Genomic DNA, 22,749 nt, shown 5'->3' on the forward strand with positions numbered 1-22,749 from the left:
ACAGTGAGCATGAACAGTTTCCAGCAGGATCACAAGTGTTGCACTAAGAAAAACGAAGAAAAAGGTCGGTCGACTGAGAGAGAACTTATTTTGAGTCCACGGCTTGCGATGTGTGTGTTGGAAAAGAATGGTAGCTGTGTCCGCTGCGCTGATTTATAAGAGTTGACAAAAACACAGAAGGCGTGCGAAGTAGTCATGAACTCAGGTAAGTGTTTGGCACCTTTTTATTCATCAGAAGTGATTTTATTGGTCAGATTTTGATAGTACCTGGATACAGCTGTGGTAACTGTAAACCAAGTGTCATATTGCGAATTAGGAATCCGAGATGCGCTCATTTAAACTGTTGCGTGTATTTATTATAGTATTTGAGCATATACGGGGCAGGTAGAATGACGCTTGCTTTCTGTCTGTCATATTCCTTATCTGTCAGTCAAATTCCCGTGGTGGTGGTTGTTGTCCCAAATCCCCCCAATTTAGCCTATATTACATTAGATTGCTTATGCAGACTTGTGTCCAACTGTGGCTCGCTGAGAAATAAGACAGAATAAAGCTGTGGTTTCATGTGGGATTTACTGAGAGGAAAACAAAACGCCTCTCCCTTTTGGATGCCTCTGCCTGTATTTCTGTCAGCAGGTCAGCATGTTACTGTTTTGTCCACCTCTGAGGATTTTAAGACACTGGATAAGCCAGATGTATCCGTTTGCTTGAGCCTTTTCCAACCATACAGTACCAGCTCCCCCCCTCCTCCTTTTCTCCCCCACTCCTTACCTCCTTACCAGTTCCCATCTGGCCCTCCTTCTCCCTGTTGACTGGGCTGTTAGCTGGATTACTGTGTTGTTGTGAAGAGTGGCAAACAAAAGCCATGTGATGTGTCGCTCCCCCAGAGAGTTGTTTTACTACTCTGTGGTATTGCTCTGCTGGAAGCTGTAACTACTTTAAGATCAGTGATACAGAGAAGATTTAAAGATACAGCCACTTCACATTAGGTCAGCATCAGTCATACTACTGAATATATATCATGTGCCATTTGGCTATTCAACTTCCCCCATGGTGTCAAATTAGCCCTACAACTCGGAGCTTTAACCTATTGCAACCTTCCAGCTCTGATGCTATTTTCAAGCCCATGACTTAGATGCTGATGCAGATGAGATACCCTCACACATCATTTCTAGAGCGTATCTTTTGTCTCTCTCCTCAGGCATGCAGAAGCCACCTTTGGCCCCTAAACCAAAGCTGGTGCAGCCCCAGAGGCCGGGACTGTCTCCTTCAACCCCCAGAAGAGATGGCCTCCCTCCCCCCTCCCCTGGCACACCAAATAGGGTTAAACCAGCACTGGCCCCCAAACCCTGCCTCCCCAAACTCACCACCGCTGTGGAATCCAAACCACTCTCTTCAAAGAGCCTATACCAAACATTTGTATCTGAAAAAACAGAGATCCCAAGGACCATTGGTCTCCTTAACTCTAAAAATGGAATACAACAAGAGAACAAAAAACCAGATTGGGATTATATAATTCCTATCTGCCTGTGTAGCCAGGAAAACTGTCAATGCATGGGGAACACTGCAGACAAAATAGAGAAAGACCTGAAAACACTGCATAAAGGTAAACTGGAAGAATCCAGAAAGCCTGTCTCTAGATCTCAAGGTAGCCAGGATAACAGAGGGGAGAAAATGGACAACGCTAAGTGCCAAATGATGAACACCAGTCCTCTCGGAAATGTATCTTTACAGCCTGCATCCTCCTATACCCACCTCTCTAAACATAAACCTCTCCAAGAAACGCTCACTCAGACTAAACTGATAGAAACTATAGACAAAAATCTCAACACAGACATAGTTAGCTCAAGTCCTGTGGTGACTGTGAGGCCCTCTCTGCCTCACAGAACCTGGAGTGATGAGGCAAACGGTAACACAATACCTTTCAGTGCTGCTGGGCGAGGACCAGAGGAAGATCCACTTGGCTCCAAGCACATGTCTTGTGTGCCTCGTCCCAACCCCACCTCAGTCCCATCAGTCCCTAGGAAGCCTCTCCCTGTCCCTGTACCGCGGAAACCCAGGAAGGCTGGACTGATCCGCCAGGAAAAGGTGGAGGACGAGAGGGAAGAGATTGTGAGTCGGGAAGGGATGGAAATGAACGTCAAAGAGGTGAAGGTGTCGTCAGAGAGGAAGGGCAGCTCATCTCTGTCTGTCAGTGTACCTGTTCCAGTGCAGAACGCCCCTGTCAGCGAGAACAGGCAGCCGCTCTTGCTATCTGTAAGAAAAGCCTGCGCGCCGCCAGCCCCTCCGCCCAGGAAGAAACCTTTCCTATCTGCACCTGAGAGAGCGCTCACCTCTGCTCCTCACACACTCCCGCAGGATGTGGAGGAGGAAGACCTGGGGTGGGACAACGGCATCTACGAGATGGAGCTCTCAGTAGACGAGGGGGATGAAGAGGTGGGGAAGGAGGAGGAAGGAAGGGATGATCACGAGGCGGTCTACAGCGACCTCACACGCTTTCCTCCTTCCACCAGTCCGTTCAGTCAGCCGGACCTCAGCCGTCACTCAGCCCTCACCGTGACAACCAGCGGCAGGTCAGAGGAAGATGGGGCTGTCAAGGTAGCACCGAAGAAGCCCCAGAGACACAGCGTTGCCATGGCGTGGATGCTGAAGAAGGAATCTTCTGAGGAGAGAGAGGAGGGGAAATTTGTAGATAATGATAAAAGGCAGATCCAAGATGGAGCTTTGAAGGAGAGGGTTATGAGGGAGCTGCCTTTGCCCCCAGGTGGCAAAACAGGCAAGAGTCTCATTCCAGCTCTGGTGGCATCTGGACCCGCCAAGCCTTCTCGTTCCAGCGTGGGCAAACAGAGAGCCAAGTCGTTTACTGCTGCTGACCTCATTCGCTCTGAAGGACAGAGGAGGAACTCTTTTCGGAGGCTCCTGGACTTGAAGCTCTCTGTGAAGATGTTGCCTAAGCTGATTGTAAAAGGAGGCCAGACACCGGACTGCGCTGCACCTGAAACCGAGCAATGTGTGGACGGGGACCAAGATGGACTTCAGGACTTCCAAGTGAGTCTTGGCCCTCAGATGTGGGGTGGACGGAAGTTCTCCTGCCCGCATATTGGAGTGGAGCAAAATGTGGACGGAGATGAGTTTTCTCCCGGTATGGAACAAGCTGTCGAGTATGAGAACATTCCTCACTATGAGGAGATAGCGGATTACATGAACCTGCCTGTGGGAGCGGCAGTGGCAGTGGCATCCCCCCAAGCCCCGCCACCAGCAGCCTGGCAGAGCGCCATGTATGATGATGAGAACATTTATGAGGAGCAGGAGCCATATGTGCCTCTGGAGAAAAACACAGTACACCAACAGAAGCATCGAGGCAATGAGAGGTAGAGCATGGTGGCTTTAATTCTCTCTCTCTCTCTCTCTCTCTCTCTTCTCTCTTACCTCAAAACATGTCAAAACTAATTGGGTCATTATTTTTTTTCTCCTGTATGAAAAGTGACTTCCCTTGCTCCCATAAAGAAGGGTAGGAAAACAATAGACTGTAGATGATACAGACTGCCCAAAGCTGTTTATCTGCAGTCAAAGATTAAATTAATGACAGAGTACTGTGCATCATTTATAAGTAGGACAGATCAAAGGGAAGCATGTCATGTGTATTTGTGTTGCACGCTCCTGTCTGGGGAGTTTGACTGGTGTAGTGGCATGTACTTGAATGGCACACCTGTCAGACATTGATGGATTGTGGAATGCCCTAATAGTTAGGAATGCACATAAGCAATTAGAAAATTATATTGAAAAATCGTCTTTATACAATAGGTTATTGTCAGAGGCAACACACTGTTTGAGAACAATTGGCCTGGGAAGGCAATGGTGTTTGTAATTAGTTCAAAAAGTCTTAGTTCAAGCAGTCATCAGCCTTCTGTGAGTTGTGGTGCATGTCACCAGTCTAATAAAGCTCAACAGTTTCACTTATCTCAAGCAAAGAGGCGACATAGTCCACAAGTGTTTCTCTTTTGTACCTTGAACTTGAAATTTTGGCTGGTGCCAATCAATCTGGTGCTTAATTAGTTTAACGTTTAGTGTGTGTGTGCACTCTTAAAAGTAATGTTTGAAATTATCCTTTCATGCAAATAATTTATACGTTGTGGTTCATGAATGATCAGTGAGCAGAAGTCAGTTGGCGTTTGAAAAATGCGATCTGAGGATTACAGTTTGTGTAACAGTATTCTGTGCCTCGGACGGCTTAGTGTGTCAGCCGTCTTTGCTCCTAACTGTGCGACAATCACATGTTAAAAACACGTTGAGCTGCTCACAAACAGAGAGCAGTCATAGTTAACTGCTGTAGGACCTGTAGACGTTGGCTTATTGGGTGTGCTGCTTAGCCTTGGCCTAGTTCTTTGCACTTTCTTTCAGGGAGTTGCTGTTGTTTCAAATGTAGCCCTCCACTGGGATTTGTGGCATTTACAGTATGATGTGTAGCCTCTCTTTGGTGTAGCCTAGGCAATTCATATCTAGTCATTTTAGAGCTGCAAGATTACATTAACAAAGGTTTGTGATGATTAGTGGTGAGTGACTGGCTTGGAGTTTGGCCCTTTTACTGTTTTGGTTGGAGGGAGCAGGATTCAGCCAAACTACTATGCTGACCTAAGGCAAGCGGTTGGACTAGGGCTCGAGTGTTATGTGACAGAGTTGATGATTATCATTAAATGGGTTTTCCGGCTCTGTCAAGCGCTCCCTTTCCTGTGTGTTCTTTTTCATGGCTCTCACTTTCTCTGAGCAGGAAATGTTAGAGAACTGCAGAACTGACCATTTTTCTCTTTTTCTCTATTTTGTCAAAAAGACACCCTCCCTCAACTGATATGCTGACACAGTTGGTCTCATTCCAAACCTCCTCTTCTCTTTCCCCCTCTTCCAGGTCTCACATGCAAACTTCCCTTTAAATTTTACACCAATCATCTAAATGTGCTATTGTGATACATGGCTTGGTGCTGTGTGCATGTTTCAAGGTGTGTCATTGTGTGCTGCACGCACAGTGTTTTTAAACGACTGCAGCTGCTTCTGTACATGCAAAACACGTGTACAGTTTTTTTCAGTCATCCTCTGGCATCTGTATCAGTTTTCCTTTGACCGTAACACCCTGCCCTTTTAATAGAGGCTCTGTTAATGAGGAGGTGGCCCGGCTGGATGATGCGCCCTCAGATGATGACATCATCATGGCCCACAGCTCGGACGAGGAGGATGAGGAGGACGACGCTAGCTCCACCTCCAGTAAAGGAGACCGTGAGCAGCCAGAGGAGAGGGCGGTGAGGAGGAGTCGCTATTAGATTTACGACCGCAGTGCCTTCATGTGCTCAGAAATATTTACCCAAGCCAATTTACAGGTTTTGTTCTTTGCCAAGTGTGAGAGACAAACATAAAGTATTTGTGTTGGCCCCATGAGCAAGACTATTCCTCCTTTTTGACACTTTGTTCACTCATTTGCATTAACCTCACGTGCAACAGCCATATACTGTAGCTTGGAAATGATATCTGATCTTCAAATATATGATAATGCACAGTATCTATCCATAACAAGCAGTTTTGCCACAAGTCTATCTTGAGTAAATGTGTGCTACACAGAGATTTAGTATAGTGCATCCTAAGTGTATGGATTGTAAATCTATGTTTTTGCACCTGTGTTAGACTGAGCTCGGGCCGAAGAAGAGCAAGATACACCACATCGCCACAGAGATCATGAGCTCTGAGAATGTGTAAGAGTCTAAAATGTTTATTGCTACTCCATTACCTTACTCATCCACTACAGCTTCTCTAACTTTTCCCCCTCATTGTTTTTGTTTTCTAGGTTTGTTGATGTGCTGAAGCTGCTTCATATTGTAAGTATCCCCATATCTCCCCCTTTTGTGTTACATTTGATTCACACAAAAACAAGCTCTATGTTTGCTGTGTAACACGAGAAGAGCTGAGGCTAGTGTTATTCTGTATATGTTTTATCTAGTTCAAGCTCTACTGTGTGAGCCAAGATTCTCCATATGTGTTTGATTATGCTAGCCACTGGGGCACACCCCATGTGGGATAGACAGTGTGTGGACCCCACTCCCCTCAGTCTCGCCCGCATGGCTCACATTCCTCACGGTTTTCCCCAGACTTTCAGCGGTTGTGCGATCTGACAATAACATAGTAAGCTTGTCTGGACTTAGAGGGAGTCATGTAGTCTCCTTGTGGTGTTTTGAGAAATTTAATCTCTAACGGATCTGAGCAAACCTAAACCAACCAAACGATCTGATGATTTAGTTTAGCCTGTTTAGTAAGCACAAAAACAATTGCAGAAACAAAATCAGATACTCACTCAAGGGTCACGGAAATATTTAGTAACATCTATTGTCAGGGCGGTATGGCTCTGACCTACTTCATACTATTGGTTACTGTCTAGCAATTGAAGCTTATTCTACTTTTCCACTTATTCTAAGTCGCTCTAGATAAGAGTGTCAGCTCATACATGATTAGGTACAAGAGAACAATCCCAAATATGTGCAAGTTTGGAACAAACTCTCAAACTTCTCTCTCTATAGATGAGTATGGTTTCAAAAAAGGGTGAATTGGGGCATATGGGAAAATGTTTTGTGAGACAAAGGTCGAGAAACGAGAATGGAGTAGTAGGACTGAGTCATTAGCGATGACTCCTCACTGTGGCGCACAGACAGGAAGTAATGGGTCTCTGTAGACCGTACAGGAGTCTAGTCCAGTAATCAGGAACAGTCGTACCAAATTCAAAGGAATGTTGCTGTGTCTTAGTATTTGTTCTCCATCTCTTACCCTGAACTCGTCCACCTTTTCACAAGTTGATGGATGATAACATAACATGTGCCATTTGTTGTGTTGTTTTTATCTAAGGCTTAGATATAGCATGTGTTTTTAGCATGGGTGGCCTCAGTGGGAATCAAACCCCCTATCCTGACAATGTTTGTGCCATGCTCTGCCTATTGAGTTACACAGGAGCACAATAGATTCAGTCATGCCTGCATTGTTATCCTTTTAAACATCAATTTTTTTTCTTATATCCTGCCACATCCCTGACCCTTCTCCTGTACTATCAACTGGGTAGTAGGAGGAGATCACACATCTTAACCACAGGAGCTCTCGACTCTGTCTTCTCTCTGTAAGCAGTTTTTGTGTCCCGTGTCCCATAAACCACAAAATACCTCCACATCATCAGAAAGAGAAGTAGAAACAGCACCCTCAGGCTCCCCTGCTCTCTTTTTTTAGTACTGGTTCATGGTATCCTGGAAATTTAAGGATACTTAATGTGAGACAGCTTTGTGTAAGGGTCACAGGTCAACATTACCCCTATTTTTTGTACTTAAGGCCCCTGGAGCTTACCTAATTTGGTGTGTTATCGTCAGCTTTTTTGTGACTTCTCAGTTTTGTCCAATTTTGGACTTTTGGGTTTGATTTTATACTGTGGCACTCTCCTACTGATTCTACAAGTGATCCTATAGGGATCCTACTATATCTGACTACTGCACTTTCAAGAAAATGTTGTCTATAAATTGAAGAAACAGTTCAGCAAGTAATGTCCTAGGTTTGGTATACAAACCCCGTCTGGCCCCTCTGGCTGTCTTTCTGTATCTTGACTATCTGACTCTGTATCTGTAGGACTTCCGTGATGCGGTGTCCAAAGCGTCCCGTCAGAGTGGGAAGCCTGTGATTGAGGAGCGATTTCTCAATCAGATCCTGTACTACCTTCCCCAACTCTACGAACTCAACCAAGACCTGCTCAGAGAGCTGGAGCAGAGAGTGGCCAAATGGTACCGCAGCCATAAAAGCTGTTTTTACTAGCAATTTTTGTGTGTTTGAATCACTGTCACTGACTCAAACAGCAACATGTGCATCGATGATACCTGATGAAAACTATATTCCTGTAAACATCATTTTGTAGTGGCATTTTATATGAACGCACTCAAGGACCGGACCCTAGAACATCAACAGTCTTGTTTATCCTCTCCCTTTCTGTTGATAGGGATGAGAATGCCCAGCTGGCAGATATTTTCGTGAAGAAGGGGCCCTATCTGAAGATGTACTCCACATACATCCGCGAGTTTGATAGGAATGTGGCTCTACTGGAAGAGCAGAGTAAGAAGAACACAGCGTTCGCCGGAGTGGTGCGAGAATTTGAGGTAACGGGGCTTGTTCAACCTGTTTTCTCTGTCTCCCTCTCTCAAGAGGTGTGTCTTTGGGTCAGTGAAGTGTCATTGTTTGTGTGCCTGTGTGTGTGTGTGTGTGTGTGTGTGTGTGTGTGTGTGTTTTGATTCTGAAAACTGTGTCATTCATGATGTGTGTTGTTCTTTGTTCAAGGCCAGTCCACGCTGTGCCAACTTGGCTCTGAAGCATTATTTACTGAAGCCTGTGCAGAGGATCCCCCAGTATCAGCTGCTGCTCACAGGTACTTCTGAAACTCATTAGGTCCATACAGTTTATTTTCATGACACATTATTCTTAAATTAAAAGGATATTGACTGATGTTCAGAATCATCACAGACAGAATGAGTCCAATTCCAAATTCCACCCATTCATCCTCAAATGTATGGATTCTGGATGGACAATTTGAATGTTTGACTGTCTTGTGATGTCTCATTATAGGCGTCACGCTGCCATCTGGTGGTCAGAAAAAACAAAACTAGTTTGGAATTTCTATCTTGTTCTTCAAACCTCATATAATAAGATTTTTGAAGTACAGCCCAAATCAGATTTGGTGACATAACGCGCTTTAACATGAGCGAGCTTAGCGTTTCATGGGTCTAATGGATCGGGGCCGATCGCTCGGTGCCAAAATGTGAAGAATGTTTCTCACGTCACTCTTGTATAATTACATTATGTAAGCACCTGCAGATCCCGTATCCAGGATTTTCATTTCAGATTAAATTCCAGGAATTTACTACACAACACAAAGCACTTGTAACTACAGCCTGTGTACTACCAGTTTTCACTTTCTTGTTTGACCGGATTATTGACCCTGGCTCTGACATGTTTCTAACTGTATTTCAGACTATCTAAAAAACCTGCCTCCAGACTCAGTGGATTACAAAGACACACAAGGTAAACCAAGAGTGTTTTTTTATTGTCAGCAATACATCTGTCCTTGTAAATTCATCTGATGATGTCAATGGAGTTGCATAGGAATAGAAACATTGTTATTTCTGTGATAGACACCTTATACATTTTTACCCATACAGCTGCCCTTGGTATAGTGAAAGAGGTGGCCAATCATGCCAACGACATCATGAAACAAGGGGTGAGAGCCAGTCTAAATTCAACCACTACGCTAATTCGATTTAACATGTCGATAAAATGCTCTATACAAGTTGCTGATGTCCAATTATTTCCTCTCAGGATAACTTCCAGAAGCTGATCCAGGTGCAGTGTAATCTGAACGGACACCATGAGATCGTCCAGCCTGGGAGGGTAAAGCCTAATAGATTAATAGTTTAAATTTATAGGCCTTGTTATATTATCTTCGGCTGAATTTGTATGTAGTAATAATAATCATAAACTTGTGTCTTACAACTGTTATTGCAGTAACTTCCCATGACCCATAATAATAAACCATTAAGGTGATAGCAACTTAATGCTGTTGATGTAATACATTTCCCATCAATGTACTCAAAGTTACATACCATTAATATAATAACTTTTTTCCTGTTAATGTAATAATTGTTACATTATTGTATTTTATTACATTAACTAGAGTTGAATTTTTTTAAATGATCACCAAAGACCTCTTCCATAAATATTAATTCCTCTTTCAGATTTAGAACCATTAATGACCAAATTTGTGAATAGGTGACTCTGACTCTTATTACATTATCATTTCAATTATTACATTTTTGAAACCTGAAAATAATAATAACCTATAACTTTTTTGTTATTGGACTAAAACCTAATAATGTAGTAATTATTACATTGACAGGAAAAAAATGTATTGCATTATTGGTAGGTAACTTTTATTTCATTCATGGGAAATTCATCACATTAACAGAATTGCTACACTATTAAATGTGAATTGTTATTACATTAATGGTTTATTACGTTAATAGGAAGTTAGCATTGCATTAGCAGTTGTAACTGTGTATAGCACACAAAAAGTGGGCATTAAGAGTGCTTTAACAATCACATAAAAACAAATATCATAGTCATATAATTAATTAAAATAAGAAATTAAGAGAAAAAACAAGAATGAATGTATTCTTATGATGTTATTGTGTTCCAGGTCTTCCTGAAAGAGGGCGTCCTGAAGAAGCTGTCCAGGAAGGTCATGCAGCCCAGAATGTTCTTCCTGGTACAGTACATTACCTTCAGTGCTTCTTTTTATTCATCTTATTTCATGCTTTTATAACATCACACCTTGACTACACTAACGCCTTGCTCACCTGCCTCAGCTAATCTGCACTAGTCTGCCTCCAACTAGTCCAGAATGCCGCTGTGAGGCTTTTAACCAGGACTGATTCTGGCCTCTTTTCAAAAGCTCCCAGTCAAATATAGGATTGATTTTAAAATTCCTCTTTTAACTTACAAGGCATCAGGCATCTTCATATCTAACCAAGCTGCTGTGTCCCTGCACCACTGACCTCCACTTTCTGGTTCCTTCCTCTGAGCTGCTCTTCTGTTGATCTTCTGTATTGTAAATGACTGTTCTTTGCGTTTTCTCCTTTAGTTCAACGACACGTTGCTTTACACCACTCCTGTTCAGTCAGGCCAGTATAAGCTCAACAATATGCTGTCGCTGGCTGGGATGAAGGTGAGCGCTTACGTTTTTTTTTTCCGCTGTACTCTTCATCTTTTCACATAACATATAATCCTTGTCACAAGATTGGGTTATATGCTGCCATCACTGCTCACAATCAAAATAATTGCAGGTTAGCAAACCGAGTCAAGAGGCCTATCAGAATGAGCTGAACATCGAGAGTGTGGAGCGTTCCTTCATTCTCTCTGCGAGGTAAGGATCAGGGACAAAACATAATTTTCGTTTCATAATAGGCATACCATGTTTTCCCTTGTAGTGCACAGGTCTGTGAACATTATGCTGTGTAGGCGTAGGTGTGTAGTCAAACTTCCTATCCTGTTCCTGCAGTTCTGCTACAGAACGAGACGAATGGCTGGAGGCCATTTCCATGGCGATCAGCGACTACACCAGGAAGAAGATCACCTTTATATCTGGCAAGACTCCAGAGGAGGTAAAGATGTACACGACAATCAATATTTCTCTTTTCCTGTTTGTACTGTAAATGCCTTTGTTATGGCGACCAACATAGACTTGATGGTTTTATGGTTGCCTGAGCTATGAGAGACAACTCCTTTGTTTCTCTCATATCCAGACAGAACCAAGCGACGGTGACAGCGGTGCTCCTTTGGGATCCAAAGCCCCCATATGGATCCCTGACCCGCGGGCCACCATGTGTATGATCTGCACCTGTGAGTTCACCCTCACATGGAGGAGACACCACTGCCGCGCATGTGGAAAGGTGAGGTGACACAGTGGGGGCTGGAACTGGAAGAAATGGTATCTGCCTTCGGTAATTGACGTAATATCTGGAACACGCTTCATCAAACAATAAGATGAAAGCTACAAAGAAATTGGGCTCGTAAAAATCATGCATATGTACATAGCTAGAATGGGCGATTAAACACTAATGCCAAACGATAAAGAGGCAACCAGTGGGACTGTAGAGTTAAAGGAGAGAAGAGCACATCAGAACCCACTGCAGTTGTAAAAAAAACAAAACAATGAACACATGTATTTTATGCTTAATTATCCCATCAGGTGGTGTGCCAGTCATGTTCCTCCAACAAGCACTGTCTCGAATATCTAAAGAACCAGTTGGCACGGGTGTGTGACCAGTGTTTCCTTGTTCTCCAGCAGCAGAGAAGTGAGTTAGACTTCCTCACTTCCCTCCCTAGATTAGTAGAAAAAGACATCACACATAGCCAAACTTTGGTATTCTCTGTACTGTCTGTTTAATAAACTATGCGGCTCATTTCTCTTAACCAGGTGAACAAGCTTTGTCAACGACTCTGTCGCCTGGCAACAGGTCTACCTTTGCTTTCTCCAGAAAGCAGAAGAAGATACCCGCTGCCCTCAAAGAGGTGACTGATGGTCCGGCCTGATTAGAAGGCAATATTATTGATCATGACCAGATCTCTCATCAGTTGGGTTTTACTTGTTCTAGGTGTCGGCCAACACAAACTCCTCCATGAGCGGGTACCTGCAGAGGTCAAAGGGCAATAAGAAGCAGGGGAAGAGGTTGTGGTTTGTCATCAAGGACAAGGTTCTTTACACATATGCAGCAAGTGAGGTAAGTCCTGCTGCCCGTATTAAACATTATGAAAACCCAACGCCTTGTAATAATTCGACATGGGGATTGTTTTAATGTAGATCTAACATCTACCTGTTATTCTTCCGCTTATTGTAGGATGTAGCAGCCTTGGAGAGCCAGCCGCTATTGGGATTCATGTTGAAAGAAGATTCATCTCAGAAGTTACAGTTCAAGCTTTACCACAAAAACACACTTTACTACATTTTCAAAGCTGACGACGTCCAAACAGCCCAGAGGTACAGCCTAAAGCGGATGTTGCTTATTATTGCATGTGGTGATAATAATAATAATGAACACTCACATACTGTGTGGACTGCTGTCTTTTTTCTTCTTCTGCTCTCTCTCGATTGTTATGCAGTTATTCAAATGATATGCTTTCTTCCTTTCTTTTACAGATGGATCGACTCGTTCAAAGACGCCATGGTGCTTTAATAGATGTAGACAATGTGTGAAGTTGTTGTTCAGCAAGCTTTTTCACCCTTGTTTGAGAATGTCAAAACTTTGTTTTGAGTAATGACAAAACTTAAAATGAAACAATTTACCTCAGTTCTCTCTGAATACTGAAAAAACATGGAGAGTCACCAGATGAAGGGCTATATTATCATGAAGTGCAAATATTTTATTGTTTTTAGCAGATTTAGCTGCCTTGGACTTTGATTGTTTATAGAGCACTCATGTGGAAGTCATTTATCCATCTGTTATTTTGTAGATTAACATCATGCCACAATCACCTACAGCTGTTTTAGAGTGTTGTGCCTTGATTTCATGTCACAATATTGTGATTTCATTTTCCAGTAATCCAGTACCAGCCTGGATCTACAGTATCACAATATTTTGCCAATATTATATTTGTCCATAGATTTGTAATTAAGTGAGACACTCATAACATATTGATTCATGTCTGCCAAATTATATCTAGAGGTCAATAGAAATCATTTAGATGTTTCTTGTCATTTAGAAATAATTACTTATTTCATCTATCCCAGAAAACAGTTAAGTAATGTTGACTATAGAACACACAATGTGCACTTATCCTGCTTCTGAATGACATGTTCATCTCACATATTATTAAGACTTTCTATAACTTTGTATAACAGATAGCCCTAGAATCTTAATTGTGTATTTGGGAACTATTCACACTGTTGTGACACACTGTACCACAACATTCATTGCACTTTGGTCTGTTCCTCACACTCAAACAGTCATACATCCAGAAGCCTGTGGCCCTCCACTCAAGCCTTATTGTATCTTGTGTAAATACGTTTTAGATACGTGTAAAATGAAATGTGATGTAATTAAATCAAATTTACATGACTCTTATTTGACATTTTTAATGTTTCACTGTAATAAATATTGTTTTGCAGTGCATTCTGTCACGTACGTCATGTTCAACTGTCAAAATGGACAACTAAAAAAACGCAGAAAAGGACAATCGGCTCTAATCGGACAAAATAGGCCATAATTGGACGTGCACACAAATGCCATCACGCAGGCAAGCAGAACTGTTTGCCTTGAGTAGATTAAAAAAACTACACTGCGTGATGTAGGCCTAGTTATGCCCATCGTTGAGCTGTTGGTACACTGAAACGTTAATCCCGTCAAAAACAAGGGAGTGACGCCAATTACAAAACAGTTAAAACTAATTTCGTTCATGCATACACAGACCGTACACTCCGGCAACCCATCTGCGCATGTGCAAAATCGTATACTGAAGAAAAAAGGTCACGAACTCTGACCCTCCCACCAACTGCAGCAAACAGTTAAAATATTAATTTATTGAAGTCAATTCATAATCTGATATAACAGTTTCGTAACAGGTAAGAACATTTTAAATACGGGATGCTCTAGTGTCTCGTGAAAAAGACGCGACGAGTCAGTAACGCAGGAAGGAGGGAGAATGTTGTTAGGGGAGTCTGCAGGGAAGCAGCCATTAGCTAACCCAAGCTAGCAGCTAGCTAACCTAACGTTAGCGCTTTAGCAATTTCTTCCGGAGCTCAACGCTTGAACAATATTACATTTGGCAAGTAGGTAATCATATCGGCAACTTAATGCGAATGAAGAATGAGTTAGACTGCCGGCTGTGTGTTCTTGTGTGCTGATCGCTATTCAATTACATCGTTTCGGAAAAACGTGCATCCGGGCTTGGCTAAGCTAACAAGCTTAGCCAAGTCGGCTAATTGTGTTAGCTGTCGTGCTAGCGTTGCTAACTACTCTCTTCTCCACACGCCAGCCAACTAAATATTCGGTTAGCTGTCGATTTAAGTGCGAATTAGAAAACGGGTATATAGTAGTGTAGAATAATGATGCATTTTGCCGAATCAATAAGGTCCAGTGGAAGAATTTTGTGCGATTTGAGTCCTGTTGTCAAAACGATAGTCCCGCCACTTGACTCTGTGATTCTGCATGGGCCTTGAACCCTAGCATGCTTTAACCCTTCAATGTTGACCTTTCACCCACAGGAAAAGAAATGCCTTTATCTTCCGTATCGATTTTAAATAGCTGGCTGTCAAGAGCTTGTTTGTGTTACTTTTACAACCATGCCGCCCATTTGTTGTCATTTTACCGTGATATTAGCCTGTTCTTTAATTAAACAAGGCCACCAACGGTGCAGATTCGAGCTAGCGCCAGCTGTATTAGTTAGCATAGGCCGCAAACAAGCCAGTGATGCGCAATATAATAAGTTAAATGTTTATAAATGCCCTGGTGATTAAGCACGAATCATTTCAAGCTAAAGCTAATCTGGACTCTCTCCTGACTCTCCTTTTGCAATATTGTTTTTTGCCTGGAATCGAAAAGTTTAATCTTCGAGAATCCGAAGAGCCAATTTGTTTAATTTAATAAATTACCCCTGATTCATCCTTAAGGTTCATCGTAATAACGACAGCTAACAGCGATATTTCAAATATGAAGCAATCTCAGTTCAACACAAAACCCAAACGCATATAAAGATATTGTCTGCCTGGTACATACACTTGTTTTATTAAGGTGTAAAATGTAATGTCCTTCCTCTACAGTTGCACGTGCCTCATGGGGCATTGATGTGAAGAGCAGTGGGGGTAAATACATATCAGAATGGATGGTCAGACTCAAAGGATTCAACTCGTGTCAGCAGACAGCGGCATGGCATTGGGACACAGAATCCAGGTGAAGTGACAACCTGTCATTCCCAACACTGGTATTTGTTTTGAAATGATATCCATATCAGGCAAACATCTGAGAGCAAGTAAATAGCTCCTGGGTGGAATAACATTGTGTCTTATTTGTAAGATTTTTCTTACAGTACATTAGTGAGGTGCTTTGCTTTCTTTTCTTAGTAGTAGTGCAGCTGCTTTATTTAACATCGTCAGTATAACTCTTCTCCCACACTTTCTGCTCTTATTGTGTACACTCCCTTATGTTTTAATTTTTGTTTTATTTACTTATAGATTGTAACGGATCAGCAGACTGGCCAGAAGATCCAGATTGTCACAGCACTGGAGCCATCCTCCCCTGGGAAGCAGCAATTTATTCTAGCAAATGCTGACTATTCCCCAGGTGGGAAGGTGATCTTGGCCAAGCAGGAGGGCTCACCCAACAAGGTCATCCTCGCTGCTCCAGATGGCTCCGGCGTCAACCAGCTGCTCTTTACTTCTCCTGAACTGGCTGGGCAGCAGATTCAGGTACTGCCCAGTGACTTCCTCCAGCCGATTTTGACAAACAAGTTATGGAAATGTCTTGTGACTGAAGCATGAATATGTTTACTCAATCTACACAATTATCCCAATGTTTTCCATCTGTTTTTGAATGTTTCTATTGTCTTGGGTTGTTTGTCAGTTTGTAACAGAAGGCTCAGACCAGTCTGTTGTCAAGCCAGTCGTGGAGTACTGTGTTGTGTGTGGGGACAAGGCCTCAGGTAGGAATCAAATACAGCTTGCTTTAACATTGTTGTCTTTCAATTGTTGTGTTACACACATAAGCACCCCATACATTTTCCAACCTAACCCCTGTTCTCTCTTTCCTCTCTCAGGGCGTCATTATGGAGCTGTCAGCTGCGAAGGCTGTAAGGGCTTCTTCAAACGCAGCATTAGGAAGAACCTGGTGTACACATGCAGGGGCTCCGGAGAGTGTGCCATCAACAAGCTCCACCGAAACCGCTGCCAGTACTGTCGACTGCAGCGCTGCATAGCCCTGGGCATGAAACAGGACTGTAAGTGACTGTAATGTATATACGCCTGTAGATATGCTGTTCACACTTGACTGGGTTGATGTCTAATATCTTCATTTTTTCTCTTAGCTGTGCAGTGTGAGAGGAAGCCTGTTGAAGTATCCACCAGAGAGAAGTCTGTCAATTGTGCCGCCTCCACAGAGAAGATCTACATCCGCAAGAACCTGTGTAGCCCTCTGGCTGCCACACCCACTTTTGTAACCGACAAGGAAACTGCTAGGTAAAGGTCACCACACTGCATCATTAGTTCAGTTGTTTATACTGTGTCAGTCAGGACACAGCCAAAATAATATGTTGCTATATGTTGCTCTGCTATACTTTGAAAAAAAGAAGCCTAATTTTCACAGCCATACATCTAGTGATCTTTATTACATTTGCGTGGTTCAACATAATAAAATACAAATGTGATAACTGCATCTCTGATGATTGCATCTCTGATTGCAGGTCCACAAGTTTGCTGGAGTCGAGTATGCTGCTCAACATCCAACAACCCTTCTCAAAGCTGGAGAACACCATCTTGGTCCCGGCGTCCCCTGACACAGTAACGCAGATGCTATAAAATTAAATTTTGCAAAACACAGATATGTCATTCTGACCTGGCAAGAACCAACCTTTTGAAATATGAAAGTCCTCTGAGAATATTTGGATTAAACATTTTATCGGCAATTGCTTGTTCATGTATGATGCGTGTGTCTTAACGTGCAGGAATCACGTTGGTTGGTTTTGGGGCAACTTGTGTTGTGGACTTGCCAGTTTTTATGCTCATTTATTTTGCTGTTGTGAATTTGTTATCACCGTTTTCCTTGTTCCGCTTTCACCTATGTTATGCTCATGGAACCCTGTACCTTACAGAAAAAGTTCAAATAAAACTTCATCATGTATCAGAGGGATGATTGACACCAGTTTTTCCATAATATGAAGCAGTTTGATGGACAGTTTATGCTATCCTGATGCCAGACAATACACCCAAATGTAAACTTTGTGCTTGAGAGGGATGCTTGAAAATGACATGTCTCCCATTTCTTCAGGACGACCCATGTCAGGGTGACCTCAGCACGCTGGCCAATGTGGTGACGTCCCTCGCCCATCTCAACAAGACCCGGGAGGCAAGTGACAGTGGCAATGATCTGATGGGGGTGGAAACCCTTAGCAACGGTGACGGCTCCATGACAGATATCCAAGGAGACGAGCAAACCGCAAGCGAGATCACTCGGTGAGGCGGACATGTCATATGGAATCAAGAGACTTTGAAACTGACCAGCAGCTGTTTCCAAATAAAAAAATTATATGTGTATTTGAGACCTACATGAGCGTCAGAAAGGAACCCAGGGGTTGTTTTTTCTGTATGTCACAAAGCTCTAATAGAATTTCTTCTAGGGCCATGTGGTTTCTGCCTCTGCTCTTAAGGACTTAATTAGATTGGCCAATAGGCAGCCAAATATTGACCATCTAAGAGTACTGTCAAGGGTTTTTTGAGTTATATCCTAGGGCTGGGCGATATGGTTAAAATCAATATCATGATAATCATAAGGATTTTTCTCGATATCAATATATATCACGATATGGTTCATGTATGCAAAATCACGTTAAATAATCAAATTAATGTTCATCTCATTGAACCGAATGGTAATGTTAGGTGTGATGTCTGAACAAAACTGAAATTTTCAAATAATATTCCTACCATACCTCATTTTATCAGAGTTTTTAAGTAAAATGTGCTTGTCATCATCAATTCAGACAGCAGAAATGTGTGTCACGATATCAAAATATCTTCATATCATCACGATATGATTCCACTGAAAGACGATAAACGATAATATTGAATTATCGCCCAGCCCTATTATATCCTATATTTCCTCTGAACTATACTAGGAAATGGATGTCTAACAAATGCGAGACTTCTAAAATGGATCATTTGACTATTTAGTTCTCCTGAATTGTAGGGAGTTAGATCTACTAATATGGGAGTTTTATGTGTATATTTTGTTTGTGTATCCCTAGAGCATTTGACACGCTCGCCAAAGCGCTGAACCCTGGGGACAGCACAGCAGGAGAGTCGTTGGAGGCCACCATGCAGCTGATGTCAGGGGACCAGTCCGGTCCTGTGGTGGAGTTGGAAGGACCTCTGCTCTCCAACAGCCACGTCCCCTTCAAGGTAAAAGTCCAGCCACTGACCTTGACCCTCAAGATGAAATCCAACCAAGAGCAAAAGTGAACTCCTGCTTATGATTTATCATGTTTATTCTTTCTGATTAACATTGTAGTTATGATCATACACTCCTCTCTACAATCTGTCCTTACAGCTTATGATGCCTTTGCCTGTGCCAGAGTACCTCAATGTGAACTACATCTGTGAGTCAGCTTCCCGGCTACTTTTTCTCTCTATGCACTGGGCACGCTCCATACCTGCCTTTCAAGCCTTAGGGTGAGTCATACCATTGTTCACCGTTTCTCAAATATACCCTTTCAAATAGCGCCATTGTACTGTGTCATTACATGTCAATTGAAAAATGATTGTGAATTCAGTGTAATTTTACTCATGTGGCCATATAGTTCTCTGCAATCAGTTAAAATTAACCTCTTTTCTTATTTTCCAGTGGTCAAGATAATGACATTAACTTGATGAAAGCCTGCTGGAATGAACTGTTTGCCCTGGGTCTGGCACAGTGTTCCAACGTTATGAATGTTGGCACCATCCTAGCTGCCATTATCAACCATCTGCAGACTAGCTTACAGGAAGGTAAGAGGGCCACATTGGTGAACGACAGATCAAATTCACTACGGTTTTCTATTGGGTATCTGCGGGTTTTAAGTCTTAAATACAGTTTCAGAAGTCAAAGTAAAATGTTGCAAGCCAGCCATATTCTGATAGATCTACTGTTTTCACTTTTCATATTTATTATTGAGGCAAAATTGGTCTTGAATTTGCTTAAAACTGTTATGTAAACTTAATTGGCTCCTTACGTCCTCATACCCTCTGACCTTGTCCTTGTTTTTGTCCCCTGCAGAGAAGCTGTCCCCAGAGCGAGTGAAAGTGGTAATGGAGCACATCTGGAGGATGCAGGAGTTCTGTAACAGCATGTCCAAGCTGGCTCCAGATGCTTATGAGTACGCCTACCTCAAAGCCATCGTTCTCTTCAGTCCTGGTGCGTGGACAGCTGAAAGAGGAAATTAAATTTTTACGTTTTTTTTTTTTACCCATGATATTGGGGGAATCTAAAGTATATGGGAACTCATGACCAGAAGCAATACAGTGGGTCAAAGTGCTCAAACCCATGTCTTACTTTCTCCCGTTTGTGTGTTGTTTTTGTACCAGATCACCCAGGCATAGACAATACCCCGCAGATAGAGAGGTTCCAAGAGAAGGCCTACATGGAGCTGCAGGACTACGTCACCAGGACCTACCCAGAAGACTCCTATCGGTTCGTAGGCTATACTTCCGCACTATATAAATGCTAGGCAGTGATATACTATATTTAGAAAAGCGGGTTTTGGATGTTGCATATGCTGTACTTGGTACAGATGTTAAACATTATTTCTCCTTTCCCCCTCCTTGCTCCCAGGTTATCCAAGCTGTTACTGCGTCTTCCTGCCCTCAGGCTGATGAGTGCAGCTGTCACAGAGGAGCTGTTTTTCGCTGGCCTGATTGGCAACGTACAGATTGACAGTATCATCCCCTACATCCTCAAAATGGAGTCCACTGATTATAACAGCCAGGTGGTCTCTGGGGTCTGACGTTGACACACGATGCACTCAGCCATTCACCACAGCAACATTGGACTTAAAAGACTAAACAGCAAGGCAATCAGTGTGCGCAGCGGACGTGTCGACCCAGTGCTGCAAATACACTTATTCATGGCATGGCCTCCTACATGAATTGTAAGGTTTTCCCTCTTACCTTGTTCCTACTTCCTGGAATCCAGTGGCTTCTCAGCAGCGAGTCAGTTCTTATTGGACCAGAGAGCATGGCTCACAAAGAGGACAAGTAAAATCCACACCAGTGGCAAGCGAGCCTCCCGTTATCTGCTGATTCAGGAATGAACTCTTGAAACCTGCATAGTAGATTGTGCTTTTTATTGTATATAGTATTTTATGCTTCATATACTCCAAGCCTTTCATTTTGTGCAGATTTTGTTTTGTATTTTGAATGAATGAGGATTGGTTCTTTTTCACTGCTTTCCCACCTGGTTGTGCTTTTTTTTTTTTTTTTTTGTAATGTTTTTGAGAAAACAAACTTTTGTCATAATGTGAATTGATTTGTCAGGAGATGTTGTTATTGCAGAAGGTTATAACCTTTATATTTTATTTGTTTGCCAATCCAAAGGATAGGGCCAACATCATGAGTCAAATATTTGACATAATATGGATCTGAAGTAATTATGTATATAGATATGTATATAGAACGAACTGAGAAGGCTATCATGGGCAATAGTTGCTTATACACGGATTCCATCTTTTGGACAAGTTAATGTAGTTGCTAAATGATTGTCAAGTCATTTGAAAATAAAAAAAAATCTTTCAATTGTGTGCCCCTCTTATTAACACAATTGAGCCGTTATTTTGATTAAAAGACAATATCAGTAAGACTTAGAGGAGCTAGTCCTTAATGTTTTTGCCCCAGCATTTGGAAGATCCTTCATCATTACACCCAATATCCTTTTTATATTTTCATCTTTATATACTGCTTGCAAGTTTCAGGCTCACTGTGCTACCATTTTATTAGCAATGTTATGTGGCCCATTAGGCAGCTCAACTGTATTTTGGAGAATAGCTGTGGGCTACAAATGGGCAGTTGAAAATGTGATGTTTTGTAGGAAACCATGGTTATATCTCTTGGACCCATGCTCTACTGTTAGAAAAATTGGGAGATCACCAGTCTGCATTATAATAGGCTTTCTGTGTGGATGAAAGGAGGGGTAATTATTTTCTCTTGCATAGTGCCTGCTTTTTGGCTGGATTATCAGCTGTACAACCATTCAGCCTGAGTGACTTGTCAAGTTTTTGTCTCTGGTTAAGAGTATTTGTAGAAATGAAAGGGATAAACATTGTTCAAAACAAATGCCGCCAATCCAATCCTATTACCTCTCTGAGTCAAAGTCCCTTTCAGACAAAGACTACTGTCTTCTAGCCTTTAAACAACTCCTGTTGAGATTCTCTATACAGTGTTTGTGGCCAGGTTCAAGTAGCCCAGTATCAGTGAAACTGACCCCACCTTCTTGTCATTTTTGGGGTGAACAGTGGGATCTTGTGAACATGACAGCTCCATCTTCAGCCCCATCGAATGTGTTAATCCACAGTTTGACTATAGAATGTGTGTTTATCAGCCCACCTGTCGCTATAAACACAACAGATTGTTTACATGTTCCTTTTGAATTAATAATGCAAAATCTGTATCCTTCCCCAGTGACTTCTTGTTGGGTTTCGTGTCGGATGACATGGAGGTAGAAGATGTTGCAGGGCAGTGTCCAAGGGACTAGACTTACAGTGTGTGTTATTAGCAAATCAATTTTTCATTAGGGCTCTACAAATAGATGGGTGGGCAGTGGCTGTAAGCTTTCCTTTGCTGTAGTTACCCAGTGAATGTGTCCAGCTAATTAAAGGCACTGATAAGTGCATTAAAACTTGATGACCAGAAGAATGATATTGGCTGCTGCTGTTTTTAGATATCTATTGTCTGGTATCCAGTGTCTTCTTCATTATCTGATTCTCCACTGCCCTATCATATCACTGAATCGCTTGTCTCACCCCCTTCGAGCCACAGAAGTTAATGCATGGCACTGTAGGGTGCATTGTATGGTGTGACCCTTTGGATTTTAAGTCTCCCAAACAACAGGGGATCATATTCACATATCTGTGTACAAACCACCCAAACAATTTGCCATTGCAAAAACAAATACTGATGTATCTGTAAAAGTTAAGCAATTTGTGATGCAACATAGGCTTTTGTGTTCCCTGCTAGATGGATTAGCTCAATCCAAGCTGAATGAATGTGAATGAAAGGGCCAGTTGGACTGTTCCCATGGTCTCTTTCGTCTTTGGGTTTGACTGATACTGCTTGAGGGGAATTGGTGTATGTGTTGTAAGACAAGGGCAGAGAGACAGCAGAGCAGACAGAGAGAAAAAAAAAATCTTATGCTGTATTTACCCTCACAAAAAGAGCATGAGATATTCTAATGATACTCTGTAAATATC

At 42.3% G+C, this 22,749-nt stretch overlaps 2 protein-coding genes across 2 annotated transcripts; both read left to right on the forward strand.

The window, feature by feature from the left end:
- LOC139643859 (FYVE, RhoGEF and PH domain-containing protein 6-like) lies at positions 1-13,673 on the forward strand. Its single transcript, XM_071519139.1, has 21 exons — positions 1-205; positions 1,199-3,368; positions 5,138-5,288; positions 5,668-5,735; positions 5,828-5,858; positions 7,639-7,790; positions 8,003-8,159; positions 8,338-8,425; positions 9,028-9,078; positions 9,216-9,274; positions 9,373-9,444; positions 10,250-10,318; positions 10,694-10,777; positions 10,896-10,975; positions 11,111-11,213; positions 11,355-11,501; positions 11,801-11,906; positions 12,029-12,123; positions 12,207-12,332; positions 12,450-12,589; positions 12,749-13,673. The coding sequence occupies exons 1-21, from the start codon at positions 196-198 to the stop codon at positions 12,783-12,785; spliced, it is 3,996 nt and encodes a 1,331-aa protein (XP_071375240.1). The 5' UTR covers positions 1-195; the 3' UTR covers positions 12,786-13,673.
- Positions 13,674-14,046: 373 nt separating this feature from the next.
- Positions 14,047-22,138, forward strand: nr2c1 (nuclear receptor subfamily 2, group C, member 1). Its single transcript, XM_071519138.1, has 14 exons — positions 14,047-14,170; positions 15,368-15,497; positions 15,779-16,012; positions 16,167-16,245; positions 16,360-16,539; positions 16,627-16,777; positions 17,002-17,098; positions 17,586-17,770; positions 18,559-18,712; positions 18,861-18,982; positions 19,155-19,297; positions 19,566-19,703; positions 19,874-19,979; positions 20,121-22,138. The coding sequence occupies exons 2-14, from the start codon at positions 15,426-15,428 to the stop codon at positions 20,290-20,292; spliced, it is 1,833 nt and encodes a 610-aa protein (XP_071375239.1). The 5' UTR covers positions 14,047-14,170; positions 15,368-15,425; the 3' UTR covers positions 20,293-22,138.
- The last annotated feature ends 611 nt before the right edge of the window (positions 22,139-22,749 follow it).

The sequence above is a fragment of the Centroberyx affinis genome, unplaced genomic scaffold, assembly GCF_046629955.1.
Source record: "Centroberyx affinis isolate AG114_WGS23_722 - 3 ecotype Tasmania unplaced genomic scaffold, CSIRO-AGI_Caff_v1 ptg000664l_1, whole genome shotgun sequence".
Lineage (NCBI taxonomy): Eukaryota > Metazoa > Chordata > Actinopteri > Beryciformes > Berycidae > Centroberyx > Centroberyx affinis.